The 24,817-nt window shown below is 42.6% G+C and overlaps 4 protein-coding genes across 12 annotated transcripts in view; 2 read left to right on the forward strand and 2 right to left on the reverse strand.

Annotated features, from left to right (window-relative positions):
* The window catches only part of LOC118112229 (rho guanine nucleotide exchange factor 9), a 46,605-nt gene extending 37,970 nt beyond the window's left edge, over positions 1-8,635 (forward strand). For 5 of the 9 annotated variants that reach the window (XM_047340610.1, XM_047340611.1, XM_047340616.1 and 2 more), the window contains 3 exons: positions 42-285; positions 668-736; positions 3,909-8,635. In XM_047340610.1, coding sequence (XP_047196566.1) covers positions 42-285; positions 668-736; positions 3,909-4,084 — 489 coding nt within the window. In that variant the 3' untranslated portion in view covers positions 4,085-8,635. Of the gene's footprint in view, positions 1-41; positions 286-667; positions 760-2,933; positions 3,002-3,908 lie in introns of all 9 variants that reach the window. The other 4 variants (XR_007032836.1, XR_007032837.1, XM_047340612.1 and 1 more) reach the window with 4 other exon arrangements.
* Positions 7,923-12,619, reverse strand: LOC118112232 (ankyrin repeat and SOCS box protein 12). The gene is made up of 4 exons (XM_035161381.2): positions 12,403-12,619; positions 11,710-12,034; positions 10,169-10,697; positions 7,923-9,669 (listed from the first exon to the last, which is right to left on the reverse strand). Exons 2-4 carry the CDS (start codon positions 11,992-11,994, stop codon positions 9,524-9,526), a joined length of 960 nt encoding a protein of 319 aa, XP_035017272.1. The 5' UTR covers positions 11,995-12,034; positions 12,403-12,619; the 3' UTR covers positions 7,923-9,523.
* A 2,037-nt stretch (positions 12,620-14,656) lies between these two features.
* LOC118112234 lies at positions 14,657-15,882 on the forward strand. Its single transcript, XM_035161383.2, has 3 exons — positions 14,657-15,217; positions 15,343-15,495; positions 15,594-15,882. Exons 1-3 carry the CDS (start codon positions 14,861-14,863, stop codon positions 15,756-15,758), a joined length of 675 nt encoding a protein of 224 aa, XP_035017274.1. The 5' UTR covers positions 14,657-14,860; the 3' UTR covers positions 15,759-15,882.
* A 297-nt stretch (positions 15,883-16,179) lies between these two features.
* zc4h2 (zinc finger, C4H2 domain containing) lies at positions 16,180-24,621 on the reverse strand. The gene is made up of 5 exons (XM_035161382.2): positions 24,457-24,621; positions 23,602-23,773; positions 23,180-23,352; positions 17,556-17,718; positions 16,180-16,878 (listed from the first exon to the last, which is right to left on the reverse strand). Exons 1-5 carry the CDS (start codon positions 24,507-24,509, stop codon positions 16,765-16,767), a joined length of 675 nt encoding a protein of 224 aa, XP_035017273.1. The 5' UTR covers positions 24,510-24,621; the 3' UTR covers positions 16,180-16,764.
* Between the last annotated feature and the right edge of the window lie 196 nt (positions 24,622-24,817).

The following is a 24,817-nucleotide window of genomic DNA, read 5'->3' on the forward strand; positions in this document are numbered from 1 at the left end:
ACACACATGCCCATTAACAATCTTCCCCTGTTCTTACCCAGGACTTGATACGCAGGGATATCCTGTACTATAAGGGCCGCATTGACATGGACCGCTACGAGGTGCGGGACGCCTTAGACGGGCGCGACGACGACTTCAACGTCAGCGTGAAGAACGCCTTCAAGTTGTGCAACAAAGACAGCGAGGAGATCCACATCTTCCTGTCCAAGAAGCCGGAGGAGAAGATCCGCTGGCTCAGGGCCTTCCACGAGGAGAGGAAGATGGTGCAGGAGGACGAGAAAATCGGTTAGTCACGCACCTCTCTGCACCTCCCTGTTTGGCAGGCAGGGAGATGCTTTTCATTCACAACAGGCACTGGAACTTCAGTTACATGTTGTGTTCCCTGCAGCACAGTACAAAGTGACTTTGTTCATTGCTTTACATGAGCTTTACTATGTAATTTAAGCAAAGCGAGTGGGTCGATAAGGTCTTAGCTCTGATTGGCTCTGTCATAAAATTGTCAAATTGTGATCTTGTGCTAAACTTTATTTTGAAAAGCTAAACCTAAAAACAATTCACTAAAGTTAGATGTGTGTTATTATTATATCTTATTACATCTTGTTTTGTCACATGATCTACAGGCCCTGTGCGGATCATTCGCTCAACATTCAATGTTATTGTCGTTTAGGTTTCGAGATCTCTGAGTACCAGAAGCGGCAGGCGGCCATGACAGTGAGAAAGGTGACTAAACAGAAAGGTGAGGCAACAAGAAGATATCAGGTGATTTCCCTTTTTTTTTCCTCGCTGGTCTGCTCTGTCTTCTCATCGCTGTTTACTCTTCCCTCAACCTGCTCTCTTCTTTTTTTTTTACCTGCTACACCTTTCTTCTAAACACTCGCGCACTTTGTTTATGAATGGGTCTAGATCAAACTCAGAATGATAGAAGAGTCACGTGAATTCCTGCCGTCTCGCTTTTTGCATATTAATTTCAATATTGTGGCTTTGAGTTAAACGTGTGTCAGCCCATATATGAGGATGACAGGATACAAGTTGTAGAGCAGCTGTTAAGCATCAATGAAAAGACAGAGGGCTGTTTGCATGAATGATTGAGTTTAAAGGGCGATACCAGTGTTGGTGACATGTGGGTCTTGTGTCACGCTTGTCTTGAAATGATTCAACATTGCTTTTTTTTTTTTCATTTTTCTGAGTTAGGATGGTTGTCTGTGCTCATCACTTCCTTTTAACAACCAGATTGTCAGGGAACAAAAATAGACACTCAATTGTCTAAGCTTATACTTTGTTGTTGAGTCGATTACCTGTGTTTTATTACAGCATCTAAATTGTACAATAAGGAGCCTTTACATTCCATTGTGTAATAAACACAATGGAATGATGTGACACCTTAAAATCAGGAGATAAAAACAATTTAAGTGAACTTGTTCTCTTTTAAGGCTCATTTATGCTGCCTTTACATCTGTATATTCATTTCACCAATGTACCCGTCACTGTCCTCATACTTCCATGCTCCCTTTATGCAACCTGTATGGTTATTATGCAATGCAGCCTCTAGAGGGCAGTAAAGAGTGACGAGTTTCTGAGAGTTACAAAGAACGTTTCTTGAGTTACTTAAGAAAGTCTTTGTCTCTGTCCCCGGGTGATGTAGCATCAAATAGATAACTGTAATTTCAAACCAACTCGCAAAGTCTTTTCGTAAAAAGTTTTGCTATTTTTTTTATTTCTTCCTCGTGACGTTTGGTCATCACACTCCACCATCCCCCATGATGGCGCTGCTCCATTTCTTCTGTTTCGTGTGTTACTTAGCTTAGCCGTGGCTCTGTAATGGTAACGGTAAAACAGTGCGGACTAACTCTAGAGGTACAGAACTTACACAGCCGTATCCCTCAGTGCTTCATTGCTTATGGTGGCTATAAAACAGGTTAGAAACCTGAACGGAGTTGCCAGGCATTTTTTGTTCTGTGGCTGAAGCTAATAACAACACCTAACAACATGGTAACGTCTACGTCCCCTACGTCACATATAATACCCACAAGGCCACCTTCCTGAGGGGCCAGGCTTGGCTCGACACAAAGAATACTATCGGAGTGAACGCAGATCAAGTCAAGTATAGTCAAGTCAACTTTTATCGTCATTTATCCACGTACAAAGTATACGGCTGAACATGCCGTTTCTTTTGGGGCAGAGTGTAAAACAACAGTGCAACATAAAAAACAACATAAAAAAAACTGTGCGATATGAAATACAATAAAACGCAATATAAAAACAGAACAGAGCTATAAGGTTTGTCGCTGGAGTTTTGCTGTATGCACTCCTCACTTGAACACAGTATTTATGATAGACATAATAGATAAATATTAAGATTTAAAACTGTTCATGGTCTGAAGTGATAATTCAGAATATATATGTGTGTGTGGGGGGGTGTCTATGTGGTGGATGGCAGCAGGGTACACAGTGTACAGACTGAGGGCTCCATCCGTTTCCATATTCGTATCTAGCGTTGAGCATAAATGAGCTTTTACTGTAACACAACAAGTGTCTATGTCAACAACATTTGCATCAGCAGTTACCAGATACCGCAGCAACAGAAAACCATGTCAAACAAGTTATTCCAGATGCTAGTTCCTGACAAAGCGTCACAGACAGAGGACCCACACGTGCACGATGCTGGGACCGTCCTTTAAGATGTAGCCATTTTAGCGCCAGGCTAGATGTTTGTACATTTACCATTACTGATGTTCTTGCTATTCCCAGTTTCACAATGAGCATGCCCATCCATTGGAGATGTATTGATTAACCAATGTGACCACTGCTGGCATGCTCTCTCTGATGTCAGGATCCCAGTAGATGTCTGTCAGGAGTAAATAAATGTGTCTGTGTTTCTAAGTGCTGTATGTGTACATGGCTGGCACAAGGTGAAGTACTCTCTTGAATTTCAGATTCATTTATAGATTTCATCTTGAGAAAGAGGGCCATGTTGTATGGACATGGTTTGAGAATGATAAAGGTATATCCATTAGAGTTCTCCTTAGAGCTAGCACACAATAAGATGCCATGGCAACTGCTAAAGCAGCATTGGGAGGTGTCTTGATTTGACGTTGGCATAGGAGCACGCACTCACTTATCCAATCTGTTTACAGGCATTATCCCGACTCCCCAAAAGTAAACAGGTTCCTCTAACACAAACAACATCGAACCCTTCTGCTGAAACAGTGTTTGGGCAAAATTACCCCACTGTTTCTTATCTTCTCATGTTTTTCTTTCCTAAGATGCCATGGCAACTTTTGAATATCTCATCTCCAAATATCTAATGTTGAACTACACGAGTTACACTAGTTGTGATGCTTGTAGACTGTAGCTAAACGACATCGTAGACAGTAGTTAAATGCATATTAACAGCTTTCTGTTGGCTCTATTTTCGCCGCTCTTGTCTTCTCAAGTGTCGAAGGTGCTATTCAAACAAACTCAGAAACACGGACGTGCGGCGTCCCCTCGTCCAAACGCCTCGTTCCCTCATCGTATCTGATGCAATCTGTCTGATCCCTTGTTTGCCTGCTGCAGAGTTTGATCGAATAGCATCTTTAGTCTCCCTTGTGTCATCGCTAGAGCTGAATTCCACTTTTTGTCCCAATTCAGCCGCCATCATATGATCACAGTGTATCATATCTCAGGTTTAATATGTGGTAATGTAATCACACCGAAGGCTCATTTTGTGCGTCTTAGTGCCTGTTTTCTGTGTGAAGCATGACTTTGATGTTGTGTTGTTGTGTCTGTGTTCAGATTATCAATACTGACGATGTTTCCTCTTTGCCACCCACCTCCCTTCTTTGTCTCCTTTTTTGCTTTGTGGCCTGCACTGCCTCCTTCCTTCCTCTCCCCCTCTCCTCGCTCTCTTTGCACCTGCCTCCCTATAGGTGTAAACAGGTGCACGCCCCCCTCATACCCGCCCCCGCAGGACCCCCTCAGTGCAGGGCAGTATGAGGTAACGGAGGACATGGCACAAGGAGAGGTTTTTGAATTCAGTCAATCCAAAAGAGGCCAGGCTCCCTTCTGGCAGAATTTTAGTAGATTAGCTCCATTTAAGAAATAGAGATACACAGACTCTTCTGAAGGACCAGCTATTTTTCTTAGAAGCACTAAACACTGGATGATCATGTCCCATGATGAGGAAAAATACGAAACACACACACACACCCAAACACAAGAGACTCCGAAGTTAAGGACCAATGTTAATATAGAGTGTGATCTGAAGCAGCAAGAGGACTGAAGACTTGGAATGAAAACATTGAGGAAAAAAATAAACTCAGTTCATCATATATGTTAGTAAGGTTCTTAGTTATCATGCTTCTCCAGTTGAGTCAACTGTCATGAACTCCTTCCCTCGGATTCTGCATTGTTCACACCATCTGAATGTCCTGGAGTTATTAAGATTGTTATACTGTATGATTTCATTTTGAATCCATCATCTGGAAAGAAACACAAGGCCGAGCCAGGTCATTCCTAATGGTATGATTGTTTCCACAAAAGCTGAGATCTTGCTGTGCTGCTATGTGAGATTACTTGTTGCATTCTCCTGAATGTGAGACTGGACAATGATGGGCCTCAGCTCCTGGCTGTGGCGTACGACGGGACCTGTGAAGCTCGACTGTCAGCGCGTTAGAACCAGCAGACAGTCAGGCCATCTCTGCTCCGCTGATGTCTGCGTCCGGATCTCCTCCTCACTCTCGACGCTCCATACTCACTTCCTCTAGCCGTCTGCATACACAGTCGTAGCCCTCTGACGTCAGCGTCGCCCTCCCTCTTTGCATCCCTCTCTATCTCTCTACCCACCTGCTCGGCCTCTGTGAGTCAGTGGCTCTCAGAGGAAGAGCCTCGCTTTCTTGGAAGCTCGCCATTGGCTGTGATATGATGGGTCAGGGAACAAATCAATAGTCAGAACATCAATAGAATATTTACATCCTTTCACCAACCAATTCTGACAGGGTATTCATATCCAATCACGCCGAGGGGGCTGTGGGGTTGCGCTTGCCACTCTGATGAAACAGCTGGGAGCTGGAGATAGGCACGCTACGCTCCACCTGCCTCGTGTCAGAGCCCCCCCTCTCCCCCCCCACTCTCCCCAGAGACCACCCCTGTAGCACTGTGCTGGCAGCTCACTGGGTGTTCGGAAAGAGCGTGGCCTACCTCCGGAAATCCACCGAGAACTAAAAGTGACGTTGATGCATTGGCCAAGGTCTAAAACGATCTCTCTTTTTCATGTCAGCTGTTAAAAAAACAGACTTCTTCTTCTTCTTCAGTTGACTTTATTATTTTGTATTGCTCACACTGTAAAAAGCACAGCACATATTCAGTCTGAGAAGTACTTTAGCAGGGGCAATGCCACAGCGTGACAAAGTAGAACAGCGTTCTGTCCAGCACAAGGGGAAACGGTCAGAGAAAAATGGCAGAAAGTTTAAATGAACAGAACGACAGCGTGAGTCGTGAGCCAGTGCTGCAAAAAAGTGCACTGCAGAAGCGTTAGCCGAAACCGTAGGGAGGCAGAAAGGTGAATTCAATCTGTAGCACGCAGGTGTCGTCTGACAGATTCATGAATCTCCGAAGACTGCAGCTTCAAATCTTGGCACTCTTCCTCCGCCGCCACGTTTGTTTTCCAGATCTGATCCGTGTTCTGGCGGTTAGCTGCGGCTCTCGCTAAGTGATTTACAAAGGACTGTGGCCCGAGATGAGATTGATCTGTTTAATCAACAAAAAGCTGCTGCGAGAGAGAGAGAGAGGGCTCCTGCCACAGAGTCCGTCAACGGGGGAGTTAGAAAGAGAAGATGGACTGAGGAGAAACTACCAATTCACACACAACATGAAGGTGTATTCTTTTCTACAGTTGGAATGTAAGTGAAACAAACGCCTGTCCACGATTTGTGATCATACTTTGACCTCAGACACAGACGTACACTTTGTGTTGAATTATTATCACCCTGCGGACAGTACATATACAGTTTGACAACTTGTGCGATGTGATATATCATTATATATCTTCACTATTCACTACAACGTGATATGAAAGAGTTATATATCGTTCTATGTCATTTGTTTGCCTTCTTACAGGCCTTATAACCTATTGGAAAAAAAAGACCTTCGAACTTGCTTTGTATGTTGTGTAATTTATGTTTTGTTTCAGTAAAGAAAGTTGAGAAACGGGTGAGTTGGCTGCTGGTGTCTGTAGAGATGGCTCCCAGTGAGATCGTTTTTTTTTCTTTTCTTTGGAAGATAACTCCCGCGTCTGGCACAGCAAAAAGATATGGTTCCCAGGCCATGATAACCTCAGGTCCAGTGCTACGCCCCGCCTGCCCACCCCCATCGCCACGCTCCCCCAACCCCCCCGACTCCACGCCACCGCCAGTACCAACATTCAGACACAAGCATGCAGGCACGCACACACACACACACACACACACACACACACACACACACACACACACACAAACACATAATCATGCACATACTTGCTGGCCCGTTCTGCTGCGGAGAAGAGAGATGCTATCTAACAGTGCCTTCCAGCATTCCACTAGTGATTATCTATTCAGTTTCACAGGCAGATTTGAATTAGTCATGTATTTTCCCTTCAGTGTGGGACTTGCATCTCTCACTCTCTCTCTCTCTCTCTCTCTCTCTCTCTCTTTCTCATACACACTGGGAATCCCTGAATCACTTAAGAGGTCAGGCCTTTTCCATACGAGTAGATACTGTGCTGTCTGACTAAATCACTTAAAAACACCATATTATATATTATGTCACACTTACATTGCCGTAGTTTTATTGCACACTTTAAAAAAAAGACTTATTTCAGATGTTTAGATAATACATAGAGTTCCTTTATCTATTTAACATGCTGAGAGATGATTTAATTTCAATATATATATATATATATGTAGGAAACGAGAAATTCATTAGTTCACATTTCAAAGTATATTATTAACGAGTGAGTTATAAATCAAAAAGAAGAGTCATCTATTTTACCTTTATCGGCTACACACTGTAAATACTGTAAAAAGGACAGATCATATATTTGGATATTGGTATTTTGCGTTGGAGACGAATGTTGTTCCAGTTCTAGCGTGCGGTAGACCTCAGTACCAGGTAAATGCATGCTTGTGGCATCCAATATTTTGCATGAGACTTAAGACAACTCTTAGCAGATTGTTTAGTTTCATTTGACTCCCAATGGGGTTTCTGTTTTCTTTTATGCACCACAACGCAGAACCGTTCATTTGTGAAGCCACGCCATCTCACTGAAGGGAGTTCTTTTCTCTGTCCACCTGTCTCCTGCTCACATCGCGTCGCAGGTCGTAGCTTCTGTTTTTATTTATTGCCGAGGAGAGGAGATGTCCTCCCCTCGTCAAAGACTGAACTGTCGATAGGTGATGTGAAAGGCACTGATGCTCTCTTTGCCCAGATATAATGGGTACTATATAAACTGTAACATTGTTTTAAACCTTTTATTATTTCTTTTTTTTTTTCTTTGACTTCAACCTATGCTGTCATGGTCCAACCTGCTGGTTATTTTCTTTTAGAATGCCATTAACTGCTGAGGCAAAAAAAAACGGGTATAATTTTTCTATGACAACAGTGAGCCAAATAGGCGTAAACACCGATCACGGGTGTTTGTGTATAGATTTGTAGTCGAGCAGAAGAGATGAATAAATGCGAAAAACCTCTCGGGATGATCTAAAAATATACGTAATCCTGAAGTCACACACACATACACACACACGCACACACACAGTACTGCATTGCAATTCATATCATGCTTTGTTTCAAATGGCAAATGATCCTTCGGAGTACAATGACTTGACAGTGCAAATTGATTCCTCACTTGTATTTATTGAATGCAGTATTAAGCAGCCCCATTTTGGCCACATTTAAAAAGGATGTATATATTGGTTTTATATATATATATATATATATATATATATAATTATCAGTCTGACCTTGTACTGCGAGCTGAGAGGACAGCTTTCTGTGCAGATTTTTTTTCTTTCTCTTTTCAGTCATAAAACCAAGACAGCCAAGTTAGCGGACTGTCCAGAGTTTGCTCTTTAATCCGGGGGTTGTGCATGAGCCAGTAGATCGCGTTCACTCTCATTTAGCGTAGCGACATCCTCAATAGGAACTCCTCGTGTAGTGGGATATCGTTTCAGAATAGTCAGGGTACAGCAGCGTCTTCAATGAGCCACATTCTCAATGTGGTGTTAAGTTACAGCAAGGTGAACAGAAGACTGACATCCAACAATTTAAATCTATTCATTGTATATAACCATGTAGTTTGAGGTCTGGATTTTTTTCACAGTAGAATTTACTCACAGTATCTACATCCTTTGTCACCATATGCAAACTTTCTGTTGTTTTCTTTCTTGCTGGCCTTTTTCAGTTTGATTATTTGTTGTAGAAATGGAAAAAAAACAACTTAAAAATAATGCCTATTCAATCCAGAAACTGTGAATGGGAGAGTGGAGATGTCAACTGTATGTACATTATATGTTTTGATGTAATCAGAAGCACTGGGAATATGTTGTACTTCGCTGTAAAAAATAAATCCATATCTGATATAGCTGTACTTTTGTTGAAAATAAAACCTCTACCAGAACTGTGTGTCACAGCGTCGAGAGGTGTGAGTGGGAGCATTGTGCTGGGTTTCCTGTTGTGTGACTTCACTTCCCGTTTGTGAGGCACCATTCCCCACTGCTGACACATTTACTCCTGGACTGGAAGAGGTATGTTAAGATTAAACATAAATACATCATCGGACTGGCATTCACACGCCACGTGAGAAACATTTTCAACAAAGTTCCAGCTCCAAATTGTGGCCTGCAAGTAACTATGCTGTAATCAATAAGTAATGAGACTTATGCAAATACACTCTCCCAGTTGGCCACTCTGAAGAGCTGGCTGATCGCTCTGCTTCCTCGTGTTTTGAAGTCCGCAGATGCGAGACGGTTTTGCAGAGGAAGATCTGAGATGTCCTGGTGTGAATGCGGCCAGTGTGTGTGTCTGTGTGTTTCCACAGTTGTGTCTGGATGTCTTAAAAACTGGTGTGAGACGATATCTGGTTGTGTAGAGATACCATATAAAAAAGAGGTATTACAGTAATACATGATCAAGCCAATGGGAGGCCTCATATTCGGACATCAGCAATATACAGTGTTAGAGTGGTCTCTAGTGGTCAATTGTGGTGTTACACTTCCTAAGGACATGGCAGAGACCTTGAGGACGATCATCTGTTAGTGGTTGTAAAAGACTATTACAGAGTTATAAATATCTATAAAAACTTTAACTACAGAAAGTCACAAACTATCAATAATGAAAACAGGAATTCACAGTACAAAGACCTCTACAGGAGCAGGGGAGAATATTCTATAGTGTGCACTTTGAGACTGGTTATCTTGTCCTACTTATGGGAAACTAATGTCAAAGCTAAAAATCAATTATCAAGCAGCTATGAGGTAAAAAGTTCACTGGCCATATCTCAGAGGCATCATATGAGTTCAGTGGTGTCATGCTTCAGGTAGTTTCTCAGGATCAGGGGAATGTCCAAACTGTCAATGGCAGGCTCCTTGTCAGAGAAGGACAGGTGTCTCCGGATCGTCAGCCGAGTCTGAGACATCAGTGTTTTGGGACAAGCTTGAAGCAGAAACAGAAGAAAACCAACAGAGGTGGGTCAACATTTGAGAATTATGAGACATTTCACAGCCCAGATAGCATATGGATGAGGGCCACTTCAAGCTATGATGCGGCACCTCTGTCCTTTTTGTGGCCCGAACAAAATGGATGTGAGCCTAAAGTGGCCCACTTGTAAAATAGCAAATGTAGCCCAAATATCCTTAAACAAATGTGGGCCCTTTTTTGGCAAACGTGGTGCTCTAGGCAAGGTGAGATCTGCATGTGAACCTTAAAGTGGCCCATTTGGTTAATGGTGACTATGGCCCAAATAGCACAGAACTAATTTGGGCCACTTTTGGCCCCTTTGGTTGACATGCGGTATTGCTATGGCTTACCCAGATCTGGCAAACACGAGAACACCGTCCAAGTGCCATCATTACACGGGGTGTGTGTATAGCAAACTTATTTTACTATGTGGGAGAACAGTTCTAAGGGAATCTACTTTAAATCCAGGTCTCACCTCTCTCCTTGAGCAGCAGAACCAGAGCTTCATTCTGCTTCGTCGTCTTGTCAATGATCAGCGTAGGTAGATACACGTCTGCCCCAAAGTCTATGAGAAGCTGGATGTACTCCACCCCACAGCCATAACGCAGACACACCTCCAGCACCGTCTTCGGCTGCTTTATCCTGGCCAGCATCTTCTCGTCTGTGCAGTTGTAGTTGGGGTTGGCCCCGTGCAGCAGGAGCAACTTAAAGCAGTCCAGGTGTCCATACACAGCTGAGATGTACAGGGGCCCTCTGCACGCCGTGCTGCTGGAGGCCCACTCGGGCACCTTGGATCTGACGTCCAACTCGGCTCCAAAGCGCAGCAGCTCCCTGAGCACGTCCACGTCCCCCTCTCGGGCGGCGGTCAGCACCGGGGAGCAGTTGTTGTACTGGCTGCCGTTGGGGTCGGCCCCGGCCTTCAGCAGGGCCACTACGCAGTCGAGATGTTTCCCGCTGACAGCTGTGAACAGAGGCGTCTGGGCCTTCACATCCAGGCTGTCGATCTGGATTCAAACACAAGAGAACACCAACATGGTTTGGCACTAGGAGACACAATCCCAGTTTGTGTCTGGGGTTTCATGATCTAACAACTACAAGCGAGATTAGGAAGGTTTGGTCTATCCAGGTGCCACTTAGTGCTGGACACTGAAAACATCTGCCCAATGAACCTGGAAACAATGTTGATAACAAGTGAGTTAGAAGGAACAAAAAACTAAACTAAAAGCTGCTATAAGGCTGAACTACAGAGTTGGGTAATAATGTTGTTTGGGTTTGTCACTACTAGTCACTAATACTATTTATATTACATGTGGTCATTTGATCCAAAGTTCAAATACAGATATAAGATAAGATGACATAAACTATATTGGTCCGGGAAATTCAGTTGTTACAGCAACAGATAGTCAGACTGAGGTACGCAAGAGAGCATCTGAAAGTATATGAGTATATAATAAAAAATATATGATAACTTAGACAATAAAATAGAAAATAAAAACTAATATGGAATAAAAATACAGAGATAATGTAATAATATTATTATATATACACATTCCACTACAAACTAAAATATAATTTGTAGAAAAAGTACTTGAGTGAAGTGCAATGGCACAGGATGATTGCAGGAGATATTGAAATAGACTTATACATATGAATACATATATAGAGTGTTATGAGTATATAGGTAGGTATGATGTACAATGTGGATATATATATAGTATAGAGTATAAGAATTCATAATAGCAGTTTTAGTGATAAAGTGGTATCATCCTCAATTCCTTGTTCCTCATTTGAATAAATAATAAGGAGTGCAGGAACAATGTGGGAAATGTTCATGTTTTTTAAATGAAATGTGTGCGGTTTGACAGCAGAATACAAATTTGATCATTAAATAGGATACTCACGCTGCATTACACCCACCAGTGTCTCTAACCTGCCACCCTCCACACCCACTCTCAAAAAAATACACCTCATCTCCCTTCATCTGAAAACAAAATGCTCTCCTCATCTGCATCTCACCTCTGCATCGTGCTCCAACAGTAACTCCAGGCACCTCAGGTGTCCCAGAGCGGCAGCAGTGCGCAAGGGGGTGACCGGGACCCCCCACCCACTGCGAGCATTGATGGACCTCCTGTAACTCTCCTGAGAGAGGAGCTCGGAGAGCAGGGTCACGTTGTCGCTGCTCACGGCGTTGTTCAGGGCCTGACACTGCTCGTTGTCCTCATCCTCCTCCTTGGGCTGCAGCAGGGTGAAGATCTTGGAAATGTCCATCAGACTCATGTTGACAGCTTGGCCCAGAACCATAATGTTAACTCCAGGCGAGAGCAAGTCAGAGCCCTTCCATCTGCAGTGACACAGAGAGGAGATGATGCAGCCCAACACAAACAAGCTGGAATACTCTGTCATCTTGAGTTATTATTGATAGGCATGGCTTTTACTTTAATGTGAGCTCCACGCATGAAAACCAATGACAGCTTCCTTCAATGACCAGACAGTATCTCAAGCCAAAGCAGCTTGTTAACATGACACAGTATATACGGCAACTCACAGAAAACAGCTTAAAAAGGCAGAGCAGAATGAGTAAACTACATATGAGAGAATTTTACACACAAAATTAATAATATCCCTCTAAATGTCCACGGATTTTGTTCAATAGAAACACGGCATATGAGGTTTGTGTCAACAGCAGCAAACTGGTAACAAGACACTTACCTCCCCTTGCTGCCAAAGAATGTTATTTCCAAAATATTAGATGAGTTAAAAGTTAAACTTTTCAAAAGTCCATTATACGTCACGTGAGAGGAAGAAAAAAAAGAAGGGAGAAAGCTCCTCCAAAGAGTTTGTGACGCTTGCACAGGAGCTGGGAGTTGTGAAAAGGGCAGTATCGTGTGTATGCATGTGTGTGTGCGTGTGTGTGTGTGTGTGTTTGTGTATTCGTGAACAGGGGGGAGAGCTCCTTTCTGGGGGTGTTGGGGCTAATTTTAGGCCACAGATGGGCCTGGCTAAACTTCCATTCTTGGAGAGTGAAGGCTCAGGTTTATAATTAGAAAGGTGATAGAAGTGTGACACGCCGCCTGTGTGACTTTGTCCTTCCCACTGAGTAAAAACAAACCGAAAAAAAAGAAATGGAGACGTCCCTGTCTCTTGTGTCATTATTTACAGGGTGAGAATTCCTCACCAGCAGTTTCAAGTCGAACCAGCAGGTATTGGAGACATTTCTATTTGGACGATTATATCAATTAGTCTACAGTATTTGTGTCCTGTTATCACCCCAATTCCCTGATTCACACCAATGCAGCCATTTTAGTAAGTGTCAGCTGCGTGACTGTCAGAAACTTTGGAGGTGCAGCCAGCCAGCTGTTCCTCAGCTAACCCCCCCCCCCCCACGTCTTCATACTGCACTGTGTGTGTGAAGGGAAGGCTGAGACACATCACATTTTTCAGCAGATGGCACAGGAGGCCAGATTCTTGGCATTGTACAAATACACCGAGATGCTTTATTCATGAGCACAGAGACATGGAACAATTAGATGTAGACAAGCAGGGCAGTTTTCATGAGAACAGCACAAGTGACAAAACAAGAACAATTAGCAATTGCAGTGCAGTAATTACAGCTCTTTTACAGCACACATTTGTCATAGTAAACACTACAGCAACCACAGGAAATTCAGTCTCCACTGATTTAATCATTAACACCAATAATTGCCCAACTGTGACGTATTCAAATGTTTCTTTGGAAAAAAAAGCCTACACAAATGAATTATGAATTTGACTGGAGGCTTTTTACACATAAATTTCAAAAATAATTAACACATACCCAGCTGATGATGAGTCTGGTATTACCTACGCTCAGGAAGTAATGTTGTCATTGCTGTTTGTCTTTTAGCATTATTACTCAAAAACTAGAGAAGAATCCTTAAACTTCTGGTGCAGATTCAATTAAGGGGGCAGTTCTGGGATTTTTATAAATTTCTTTGACATTATGAGATATCAGATTTAATTTATTTTATAATTTTTCAGGAAATAATGCAGAGATCTACTGAGAGGACTGATATCTATGTGTGTTTGCAATTTGGTGCAGCCTAATTGGCTCTGGGACCTTGAATAGAAGAAGAATGGAATGGAATAGAAAACATTTATTATCATTGTACAAACAAAAGCAGGACAATATTTATTTTTTTACTTTGAGTGCCAGGCTATTAGTGCCAGGTCGTTGTTATTTCTGAAAAACGGTGCAAATCTATAAAAAACAAGTTTAAATGGCAACAAAAAGCACAAACTCGTAAATATACCAACAAAAATATGGGACTAATAAATACTTTAAAATAGAAGAGTGGACCTATTCGTCAGTGGTATGTGCTGAGGTGCTGTTCTAGTCTAACGTTTCAAAAAGGTTGCAAAACAAAACAGTTATATTACTGTTAATAGTAGTGACGAAAAATATAAATATATACATATAATAACTTTCTAAATAAAACAGTTTATATCGACACATAAATGTACGGTGCCCATGAACTCACAAAAGATGATATTTATTTAACTTGTGCGCATAAGTTATTATCTTGTAGGAGCAAGTTACTATCTTGTACACGAAAGATTATTATCTAGTGGGAAAAAGATATTTATCTTGTGCGCACACAGAGTTAATATCTGCGTAGTAAAGACATGACTGGACGACACTAAGTTGTGTTTATAGCTTTTAAGAGTTCGTTAATTTCTTAAGTACTATTGTTTAAACAGCCCTCCCCTCGGCTGAGCCTGTTTTCCTTCAGTATGCAAAACTTGATTTGAGTTTTAGACACTAGATAATAACTTATGCACACAAGATAAAAATCAAATAATCTTTTGGGACTTCAGAATAAATTAATAATAAAAAATAAAAAAAACGACAAAACTGAACGTGTCCAAGCTATTCCCCTTCACACGCAACTGTCAGCCACTAGGGGGCGGTAGTGATGCGCTGATGCCGCGGTGAGCAGCTGTTAATACAGTAAAAGAAGACGGGGTGTAAACAGCCTGAGAAAAAGACAAAGCGCTGTGTGAGTTTGACTCACATTTAAGACAAAGCTGAGTAAACGCTCCCACTAGTTATGGTGCATTATTGCCCTGATATCACAGTTTAACTGGTGAGAAACAACTCAAACACATCCAGGGGTTGTGTTTCTACAAAATGGAGGAGGAGGAGGAAGCCCGGGCGAGTTACTGCAGGGAAATGATTCGTCGTGTCCGACTCCAGCAGCAGCAGCAGCTCGGCTCCCCGGGAGAGGAGGAGGAGGAGGAGGAGGAGAACAGGAGAGACGGACACGCAGGAGGCCACAGAAGGAGAGGCGGTGGAAGACAGGTTGTTGTAGCAGGGGGAGAGATGGCAGATTACACACAAAGTAACCTCCCTCTGTTGGACGGTACTAAAAGACACAGACAACAACCCTCCCTCGGCCTCGTGTGTCAAGGTCCCGAAGTTCGGTCCGTCCCCCTTCAACTCATCTCAATGCTGAGGCTCCAAACCTTCAAGGCGGATGCGAGGCGGGTCAGGAGGCGATCTCCGTGTGACTCACTTGTACCATTATAACTGAAGAGCCCCGTCTCATCCCTGCTCTCTGTGTGTGTGTGTGTGTGTGTGTGTGTGTGTGTGCACTGTATGATTTGTGGCAGGCTGCGGAGGTGGAGCTCCATGATCCCGCTGTCTGCAGCGCCTGTGAGCAGGAACAGGCTTCTCTGGCCTTGACAACTTTTATCTGGAGGAAGAAGACACAACTGCACATGCAAACACTGAAGGGCAGACTAAACACACACTCGAGCTCCAGAGTAAGTGACTTTAAATCACATTGGACCATCACAGTGGCAAGTATTTGTTGCCAGTTGGGCTGAACAGATGATTTACACATCTCCCTTCTCGTTTGTAGGATCGTGCCGGTTGGACGAGTTTGTGCAAAAAAAATCTCCCAAAGCCATCCAATGCCCCTCACTGGATTTGGGAGGGACTACTTGGTGAAGATATGCGGGTCACAGCAACCTGGGGTTACCGTAGCAACCAGCAAGGAACATGGAGTTGCCCTGGCAACAGATGAAATGAGGGGTCACCCTGACAAAAGCGCTACAGGAACTCATTTAGCAAGACCTCGCTGTCCTTTTCCAGACAGATAGCTGCAGACATGATGGGCACAGTATTAATATAATAAAAGGAACAACGTAGTGGTGGAGTCAGAAATATTCCTTCCTCTCTCCGTCACACACACACACACACACACACACACACACACACACACACACACACACACACACACACACACACACACACACACACACACACACACACACACACACACACACACACACACACACACACACACACACACACACACACACACGTTTGCCCAATCAACATTGATGCTGGTGTTCTCAGCCGCCCTCCTCAACCACAACTGTCAATGTTCCCACTACTACAGGAAGTATGTAGACTTTCAAAAAACAACACGGCAACAAGTTTAGTACAAAACAGCCATTTATTTTCTCAACACTGTATTAAAGTTAAACACACAACACTATTCAGAGCAAAAGCCTGGCCTTTTTTTCACGTCCAGTTTCTGGTCACTTAAACACTGTAAACATTTAAAACAACTTTGTGTTTTACTTTAACTTAGCAATTAAACCTATTAGATTTTATATTGGCACAAATAATTCACAACAGACAGTTATGGAAGCCGCATGCATTAAAAATTAAGGAGGTACATTACAATATCTATCGCGACGAACAACAGTAACATGGTTGAAGATATTTGGACACTGAAGTAGATTTTTGCTTTATTGCAGGAACAATGTTTGGGGGCTAGTAAAGCTACGCTGGAAGTCACACAGCTACATATAAACACATCAAAAGCACTAATAAAAACAACATCAGATCCTCGATCAATCGTCGACTGGTAATGAACAAATTACTAAGAACAAGTTACTGTTAGACTGAATGAGGAAATTGCCCTACAGCACACACCTCTTGTTTCAGCCGTGTATTGTAATGAACCTGGCTGATCGTTGATCAGTGTGTCGGACCAGTTCCATTTAAACCCCAATGAAGCTCTACTCATCTGGCTTCCTCTTGGGCTTCTTTGGGTTGCGGGAGCGGCTCTTGGCTTTGCACAGCGGGCAGATGGGAGCATTACGATGGATCTGCTGGTGGCAGGACAGGCAGGCCTGGAAAGAGGGGAGGACATTTCAGTTCCTCCACATTGTGTCATTTCTTTGTGGTCTTGTTGAGATGAGAGAGCACCTTAGTCAGGTGGCATCTGTCATTGTGTAGTTGTTATTAATCATTTAAATTTAGGGTGGTTTGTTTCTTACAATTTTCTCCATGTATGGCACAGTTAGGAGCTTGTTAAATCTTGGAAGTGGTTTTACTAAGCAGCTGCTTTCAGGCATACACTGAACTCTGGATAATCTGAAATTATCATTCTCCGGAGTTTCCCCTGCAAGCCCCCAAGTTTTAACTAGTTTACTATTGTCTGAAGGAGCCCATGTGAATAGTGGGAGGATTAGCCGTGGACATAAAATTGGGGGGATGGCTCAGGGTGAAAAGGAGGAGCCATACACATAGATGACACCAACCAAGATGTCAATTTGGAAAGACAAAGATTTGAGAGCTTTTGGTGAGAATTTACACATTACGTCCTGCCTCTTCATGCTACACAGCCCCTGGCCTCAAAGCTCTGAAGATTTTCCTGGTCTAAACATGTCTGACTGGAAAGTCTCCCGCTGACTCATACACTATAAATTAACCCAGAAATTGCTGCTCTTTTAGTGAGTGAATGGTTCCACTTACTAGTCAAAACTGAACAACTACTGCAGCAAATTTTAGTCAACAGGAGTAATACCTTCATAGGTGGAGGCTGCTGTCTGAAGGTGGCTGTCTGACGAGCGTCTTGCTTCCTGGACACCTGGAGCTGTTGTGCCGCCGCTGCAGCAGCAGCAAGGGATTCTGGGATGGCAGGCTCGTGCGGCTCCTTCTGCCACTCCGCTTTCTGCTTCTCAAAGTAGCTGTTGAAAGCCAAGACAGAAGGAAACCTGGTTAGATGTGATTCTCACTTAGAGCTAATGATCGCATCGCAGCTGATATTGTCCCATCTGTGTTGAGCAACTGTGAGCGAAAATGGTGCGAGTGTTTGTCTTCATGCATGCAAGTGTGTGTGTGTGTGTGTGTGTGTGTGTGTGTGTGTGTGTGTGTGTGTGTGTGTGTGTGTGTGTGTGTGTGTGTGTGTGTGGCAGAGGGTTGGGAATGAAATGTGGCCTTGGACTTAATGCCTGACTGGCTCGTTTTCAAGAATAAAAAAAAAAGCGATATCCTATTTCATTATGCACTCTGGTTTCTCTCAGAATAGGTTGGTGATAGAGCAGAACTTTGAGCTTGAAAGAAGAAATCTCCTGCTTTGTATTTCCTGTGACCAAAACCCAACAAAGCATCAAACATGAAAGCCTATTTACAAGCACCACATTAACACATGACATTACAATAATTCAGTTTATTTGATATGGGTTCGATTGTCATTCTTGTTATGAGGTAGGATTTCATTTTAGATTTTTTTTGCCATTACTGAGGTGTAGATTGCTCCGTTTTGTGCTGATATATCATTCTCACTGAGCAGCTTAAAATGTACCTAACACTCCACAGGCCTGTGAGGTGTGACTTAATTTTCTTCAAAGTTGTTCCATCACACCTTGTAATACAATTGCAGTGGGCACTATTACTATTAGATAAAATGAGTCTATAACGACTTGGCTGGCAGCACGATGTGACTGATAGTTTTAGCATCTCCCCAGGCGCCATCGTAAATCTCTCTCGGCAATGAGCTCCGTTTACCGAGAAAGAAACCAACCATTGAAGATCAACGGTGATAAGCCACGACGCTCTGACGTTCTCATAAACGCAGGGAACATCGAGGATCACACCACCACGAAGGGGAACACAAGACGACAACCACCTGGCCAGAAATGAACTCATCATCCAGGCTTCACGAAGCACAAAGCCAAATTGAGAAGCCTGCCTGCCAACAATGTCGTCGGCATGCAGAGCAGCAGTGGCCCAGCACTCCTCCTTCACAGCTACAGCTCTAATTTGTGAAGAAAATTTCTATACGCAAAATATGCCAACAAAAACGTGAGCAGAAAATGTCAAATCTTGACATTTCAAATTAGAAATAAAACATGATTTTTTTTTTTTTTTTTTTTTCCAGTTTGGCTGTTTATTCAGAATAATAGCCTTCAAATATAATGCAAGCAACCGATTTACACACTCAGGATTGCTGTCCTGCAACTCCACCCTCGGAGCGGAGGTTGCTGTGGGAGAGAAGAGTTCATTCACATCGACTCACGCAACATTTTGACTGGGTAGAGGAAAGGAAAGAACTATACACTCTCTGATTGCTATGACTATGATTCTTGATTCAAATCTTGACATTTTCTGCTCACTTGGAAAGTTCACTTGGAAAGTTAGGGAGCAGATCAACAACTGAAAAAAATTAATTCTTGGAAACCTACCTAGTCTTATGACTTTACGGGGGAAGAAAATAATTTTATTTGAACTATATAAGTCCTAACAAAGATTTAAAAACGTAATCCTTTGTGCTATTAGAGAAAGAGTTTTTTTAATCCAGTCTCTAATGGGGTTAAGTATCACTACTGTAAATATCAATGCTGTTAGCTGAAAAAACACCCAAATTACAAAAAACTATTTTTTCTAATTTACTCCTAAGGGTACCTTGCAAAGACTTGACATGGATGACGTGTCTCCACTTCCATCCCCTATCCAGAAATAAAGCCAAAATATTACGGAAACGAACTAAGACTTTATTTGGAGTCACAGTCTGCACAGTAGCGATCTGGGGATGGAGCCACATTATCACGGTCCCGCAGATTCACGCTCTCGATCAATCGCGAGTCAGTCTACCCTGTCAATCATGACATTTCACTCTGTTTTTAATAGCTTCAAATAACATCAAAACCAGCCAAAATGAGCAATTGAACTTAGAGCTACCTAAAATGACAGGAAAATTGAGTAGACAGGCTTTATGACCTGTACTGCAGCCAGCCACTAGGGGGGGATCGAGGCAATTTGGCTTCACTTATGGGGAGCTATAATATTGTCCATCTTTTTATACATTCTATTAGATCTAGTCCTGCAGACACAGCAGTATCGATTTTTAGGTCAAAGTTTTCAGATATTTGCTGCTTCTGTTAACAACTAAGCATTAACAATGTAATTTGATGAAAAGTATCAACGTCCCGCTTGCTTGAGATATTGCTGGGGCCATAGACATCTGCCCAACATCCTGAAAAGATCACTGATTAAAAAAATAAATCACACAAACCATTCAGATTGTTCCACTGAGGCCCATGCAGTAAGTTCATAATATAAAATGAGGTGCCTTACGAACATTTCAGTTCTCCATCCCCCCTTTGGCTTTGCTGCATCTCTCTGTGTCTTAAGATAAAGCTCCACTGTGTCGTCTGCAGTTACCAGCCTTACAAACAACAAGTGACAAACGGGTGACAGAAAAGCAGGGAACCACCCTCGACCTTGACATCTGAGCAGTCTGATCTGAACATGTGATCAGAGATTTTTCTGTTGGGCAGTTGTCCCAGATTCTCATGAGCTACAACAACCCTATCACCTCCTCAGCTTCCCTCAAAGACTCTGGTTACGCTTCTCCACCATCCAATAGAATCCCTCACTGCTTGGATATGTACCATCCATCACAAATGTCAGAAAAACGATTAATTGTTGCCATTTATAAATCAGGATTTGATTACTCAGTTACTATTGCACAATGTTCTACTGATTTGTTCAAACTGTTCTTTCATTGTCAAGGCAGGATTCTGCTGAATGTTTTGCCTCCAGATGTTTTAAACGAGCCAAAGTTTAACTCCTGCCTCCAGCTACCACTGATGGTTACCTTAATATCCAGTCATGTTGTTTCAGATGGTTATGCTACGATCTGTTTGCATTAGTAGAGGCTGCAAATCTATCAGTGCACTTCAGTGTCTCTTTTTTCCTGTTGAGGTTATGTTGCTGAATACGATCCAGTTATAAAATGGGACTTTTAGCTTATTCTTTGGAGGATGTTTTTTAACCGTAAGCCCATTTAAATCTATTTTCAGTATAACAGAACACCATAATTATACCGTTCGCAGTTGCATCTCAATCTTGATCAATTTAACTTCCTGTTATAACAAGTTGGACTTAATTAAATGATTGTGCCATTGTTTGAGTGGAAGTTCCTCCTCAACCTTAGATAGTCCCTCTGGGAAAAATACACGTCCAAAATTAACAGGAGATAATTTCATATAAATAAAGAAATCACTGCTTTAATCACACACACAAAAGAACCAAAATGGTTCAAACATACGAGAGATTTACTAAACTCCTTGAACAAGAAAAAGACTATTAATAGGCATAATACAACATTTATATTTAATTCTACTCCCTATTGTGTCTGAATCTATCTTCCTCCAAGCTCTGACATACAAACATGTCTTTTTAATTATTTAATTTATTAGGAACAGTGAAGACAGATGGGAAGGGTTAGGGCTAGGGTGGAGAAAAAGTAATGGAATGAAGTGCAGCAAGTATCCTAGCCGACCAGGCGTCTCTGTTCTGGACTCGCATTGAGGATGTGGTATTGGCCCTAACCACTCTGCTATCGGGTCACTCCAACATCCAAATATTTCTAAGTTTCTCAGATAAAATGAAGGACATCCGATCTCCTGCCCCACTTTCTTTGCTGATACTCCCGCCCTTATGAAATACAGCAAGTTACAGTCGGAGGATTATCACTATGGAGTGATGTTTCTTCTCTTGAATATGAGCCTGTTTTCTAGCTCGGTCAACATGACATCAACCAAATTCCTCTTTCTAAATTATGTAACAACCAGAATGCTCTCTGTCCTCTGGTTGGGTCTGAATGTTTTAAGGCTGCTCATGTGCAACCCTTGCTAAATAAGTGATCAGCATGGTTTCATACAGACATGTTTTACTTCTACCTTCAAAAGCTCAAAGCTGTGAATAATAATAACACATCAATAACAAATTGCCAGTTTTGAATCTGTTGTTGCTGAAACACTGACAGATGCTGTTGTAAATGATATCTCGCCGTGTGGCGCTGCAGCCTGATGCTGATTGCGCGGCTCAGTTGTCGTGGAGCAATTGATACAGACGACCAAATGATTATTAATAGATGGCAATGTGTCCACATATAAAAAGGCTGTACTGAGGTGGTTCTCTTTCAATGGATGGAATTTCCAACAATCTGTAAATGGGTTCATTGTAAGTCACTAAGAAGTTACTAATCACACATGGTGTGCCACAAAGCTCCTTTCTTGGACCCCTTTTCTCTGCAGTTTCCAGAAATTGTATTTATTACAATATTTATAAACCGAAAATATTTTAGTGAGTAATTGCACTCTTCACCATACAAAACATTGATAAAACGAGATTTCTAGTCAATGGATTTGAACTGCAAATGTATCATCCTCTCATAATCTATCAACAACGTTTGGCTGCTCACCAAAATTTTTATTCAGTTGGATGTCTGGAGACATCACAATGTCCCAGTGACCCCACTGAGATCTGACTGAGTAACTGGAGCATGTTGATTCCTTCCTCGTTTTCCTCACACATAATCATTTTCTCTGACAGTTCATATGTGACATCTTTAACTTTTAACCGTTTGACACATTTTCTCCACAGTTCATAGTCGAACTGGCCTGATTAAGGAGCCCTTAATTAATAGGCCAGTGGACCGCCACACCATTGAGCTGGTGGACCTTTAAAAATTCCACAAAGTGTTTACCAGTCGTGTTGTCTCTGTGTGCCTGTCATACAGGTTGCACATGGGAGTTTGATGCTAAGAACTCATTTTCACCACTCGTGAATTTATTTCCACTGTGGCAGCAGAACATGATCCACCAGCCTTCAGAAATACATGCAAGACTTGAAAACAGGCACTAGCCTTGTAACATAATGAAGCTAAAAATAACCCACAATGTAACACTCTCTCAATCACTTAGGTTACAGTGGTACCCTCTCCATTTAAAAAGAATATCCTTTGTGATGATTGGTTAGCTCAGAAATATAAGACAACTGGTCATTTTTAAGACCCAAGTCTCAGTGAAGGCGTATAAGATATCCCCTGTCTCCAGAGCAGTAGAGAATTCAGCTCAGAAAACCTTGGCAGGGGAAACCCTGTTTTCTTTACTTTTATTTGTGGGTGATGTGATTTTCTTGTTCATGTGAAAAAACATGTCAGCAATAAAGTTCAAATGAAAACTGTTAGGTGAATCATATACATGTTGAAAAAGATATCTTTCATTTGTCATCAGAAATAAATTCAACAAATGGCTTTGAAAACCTCTATGTTAACATTTTATAACACCTAAACACAGCTCAAGTGTGCCTCGTCTGGGTTTTGTGAATGTGTGCGTTTGTGTACGTGTGTCTACTTACTCCAGGGAGAGCTTCTCCTCTTCTTCATTGAGGTTAGGGAGTCTGTGTAGGCCTAACGTCATCCTGAGGGCATCAACATGCTCCTTCAGAGGTTTGTACTCATCATGCAGGCGACGAGTTGTTTCTAGCAGCTTATTCAGGTCATTCTCTGACTGCTTGATGGTGCTCTCCATCTGAAAGGACGGGATACGGTACTTCAGAAATACACAGCATCATATACTCAGGATAAGCTATTCGTGGTGGCCTAGACAGTGGTAATAATACACGCACTGAAATTGCATCCACAATATATTTAGTTAAGTGTTGTTGGTCATATAATACTATTGTCAGTGTCGTTGCTGAGATTTACTTGTTTTTAAACTCGACTGAGACTTCAGTCTCACTTCCTCTACGGATGCTGCTTTCCTCTGTATGTCACCCACCACATTGATATCTGCATGGATGAGCCGCAGCTCCTCCACATGTGCCATTTTCTCTTGCAGAAGCAGATCCATCTCCTGCTTGTACTCTTTGAGGTGCTTCTCCTCTGACTCCAGAGCCTCAAACTCGACCTTCAGACGGGACTTGATCTTTTGCATCTGGACGGTCTTGTTCCTGCAGCCGGGAGTCACAGACAAACAACAGCAGCTGTCAGGTTATCTCCCTCACAGTTATGAATATTGATCAAACTAAAAACAGACAGCGAAATCTAAACCACCACACACCATTCCCCATCTGTTGTGCACTACTTTGGATTTGTTAGCAACATGTGTATAACCATAACAGATGTTCTGCATTAATCCATGAAGTGCAAAGCCCAATTACTCAAACAGTGACTTAATATATTCTGTTACCCAGTTATTATAATGTCGTTGCAGAGAAGACATCAGGGTAAACAAACACCAGTCTGCCTCCGCTGCTAAGTGAGTTAATGACAGACCGCTGAGCTCGCTAGCTAAGATGCTAGCTCAGCCACAGCAACGATTAGCGGCGCACATCTGGCGTTTTTTTGTTGATACACATCTGGATTGTGGATGAATGACCCGAACATGCACCTCAGCTGAGACGCATCTATTATTTCACATGTAGCAAATTCTCGGCCACCTCAGCGACGACACGCGAACACCAAACAAGAGGAGCAGGAACCTATAAAAAGCAGCAATGTTAGCTCCTGTTCGCTAGCACAGTAACAAAGCGAAGCCCAGGGGCTCGTTCTTGGCCCGGCTAACGTTGGCCAGGATAATGTACCCGGGACGCGTCTACCACCTGGAGAGCATTCATTTCATCCCAAGTCTTACCGTATGTCCAGGATGTTCTCTAACTTGCACATGATTTCCTGTTCGTCCGCCATGGTGTAGCGGTCCCTGGTCGATCAGCTGGCCACGGTGCTCTCCTTGTTCATTAAAAACACAATGGGCCGGGTGAGCGCGCACACAAGCACGCGCCCGCAATGTGAAACCTATGTGTGACACCGTGGCTACGTGTAATGATAACACACACGCACGCAGGCACTCACTCACGCACGCACGCACACACACACACACACACGCGCGCACACACTCAGTATCTATTGTCTCCATGACTTCAGGGGACATTACATGAATTATTGATTTCTTAGAGATTTACCCTAACCTTAACCTTATTTACTACTTACCTAAT

The sequence above is a fragment of the Hippoglossus stenolepis genome, chromosome 7 (assembly GCF_022539355.2).
Source record: "Hippoglossus stenolepis isolate QCI-W04-F060 chromosome 7, HSTE1.2, whole genome shotgun sequence".
NCBI classification, from domain to species: domain Eukaryota; kingdom Metazoa; phylum Chordata; class Actinopteri; order Pleuronectiformes; family Pleuronectidae; genus Hippoglossus; species Hippoglossus stenolepis.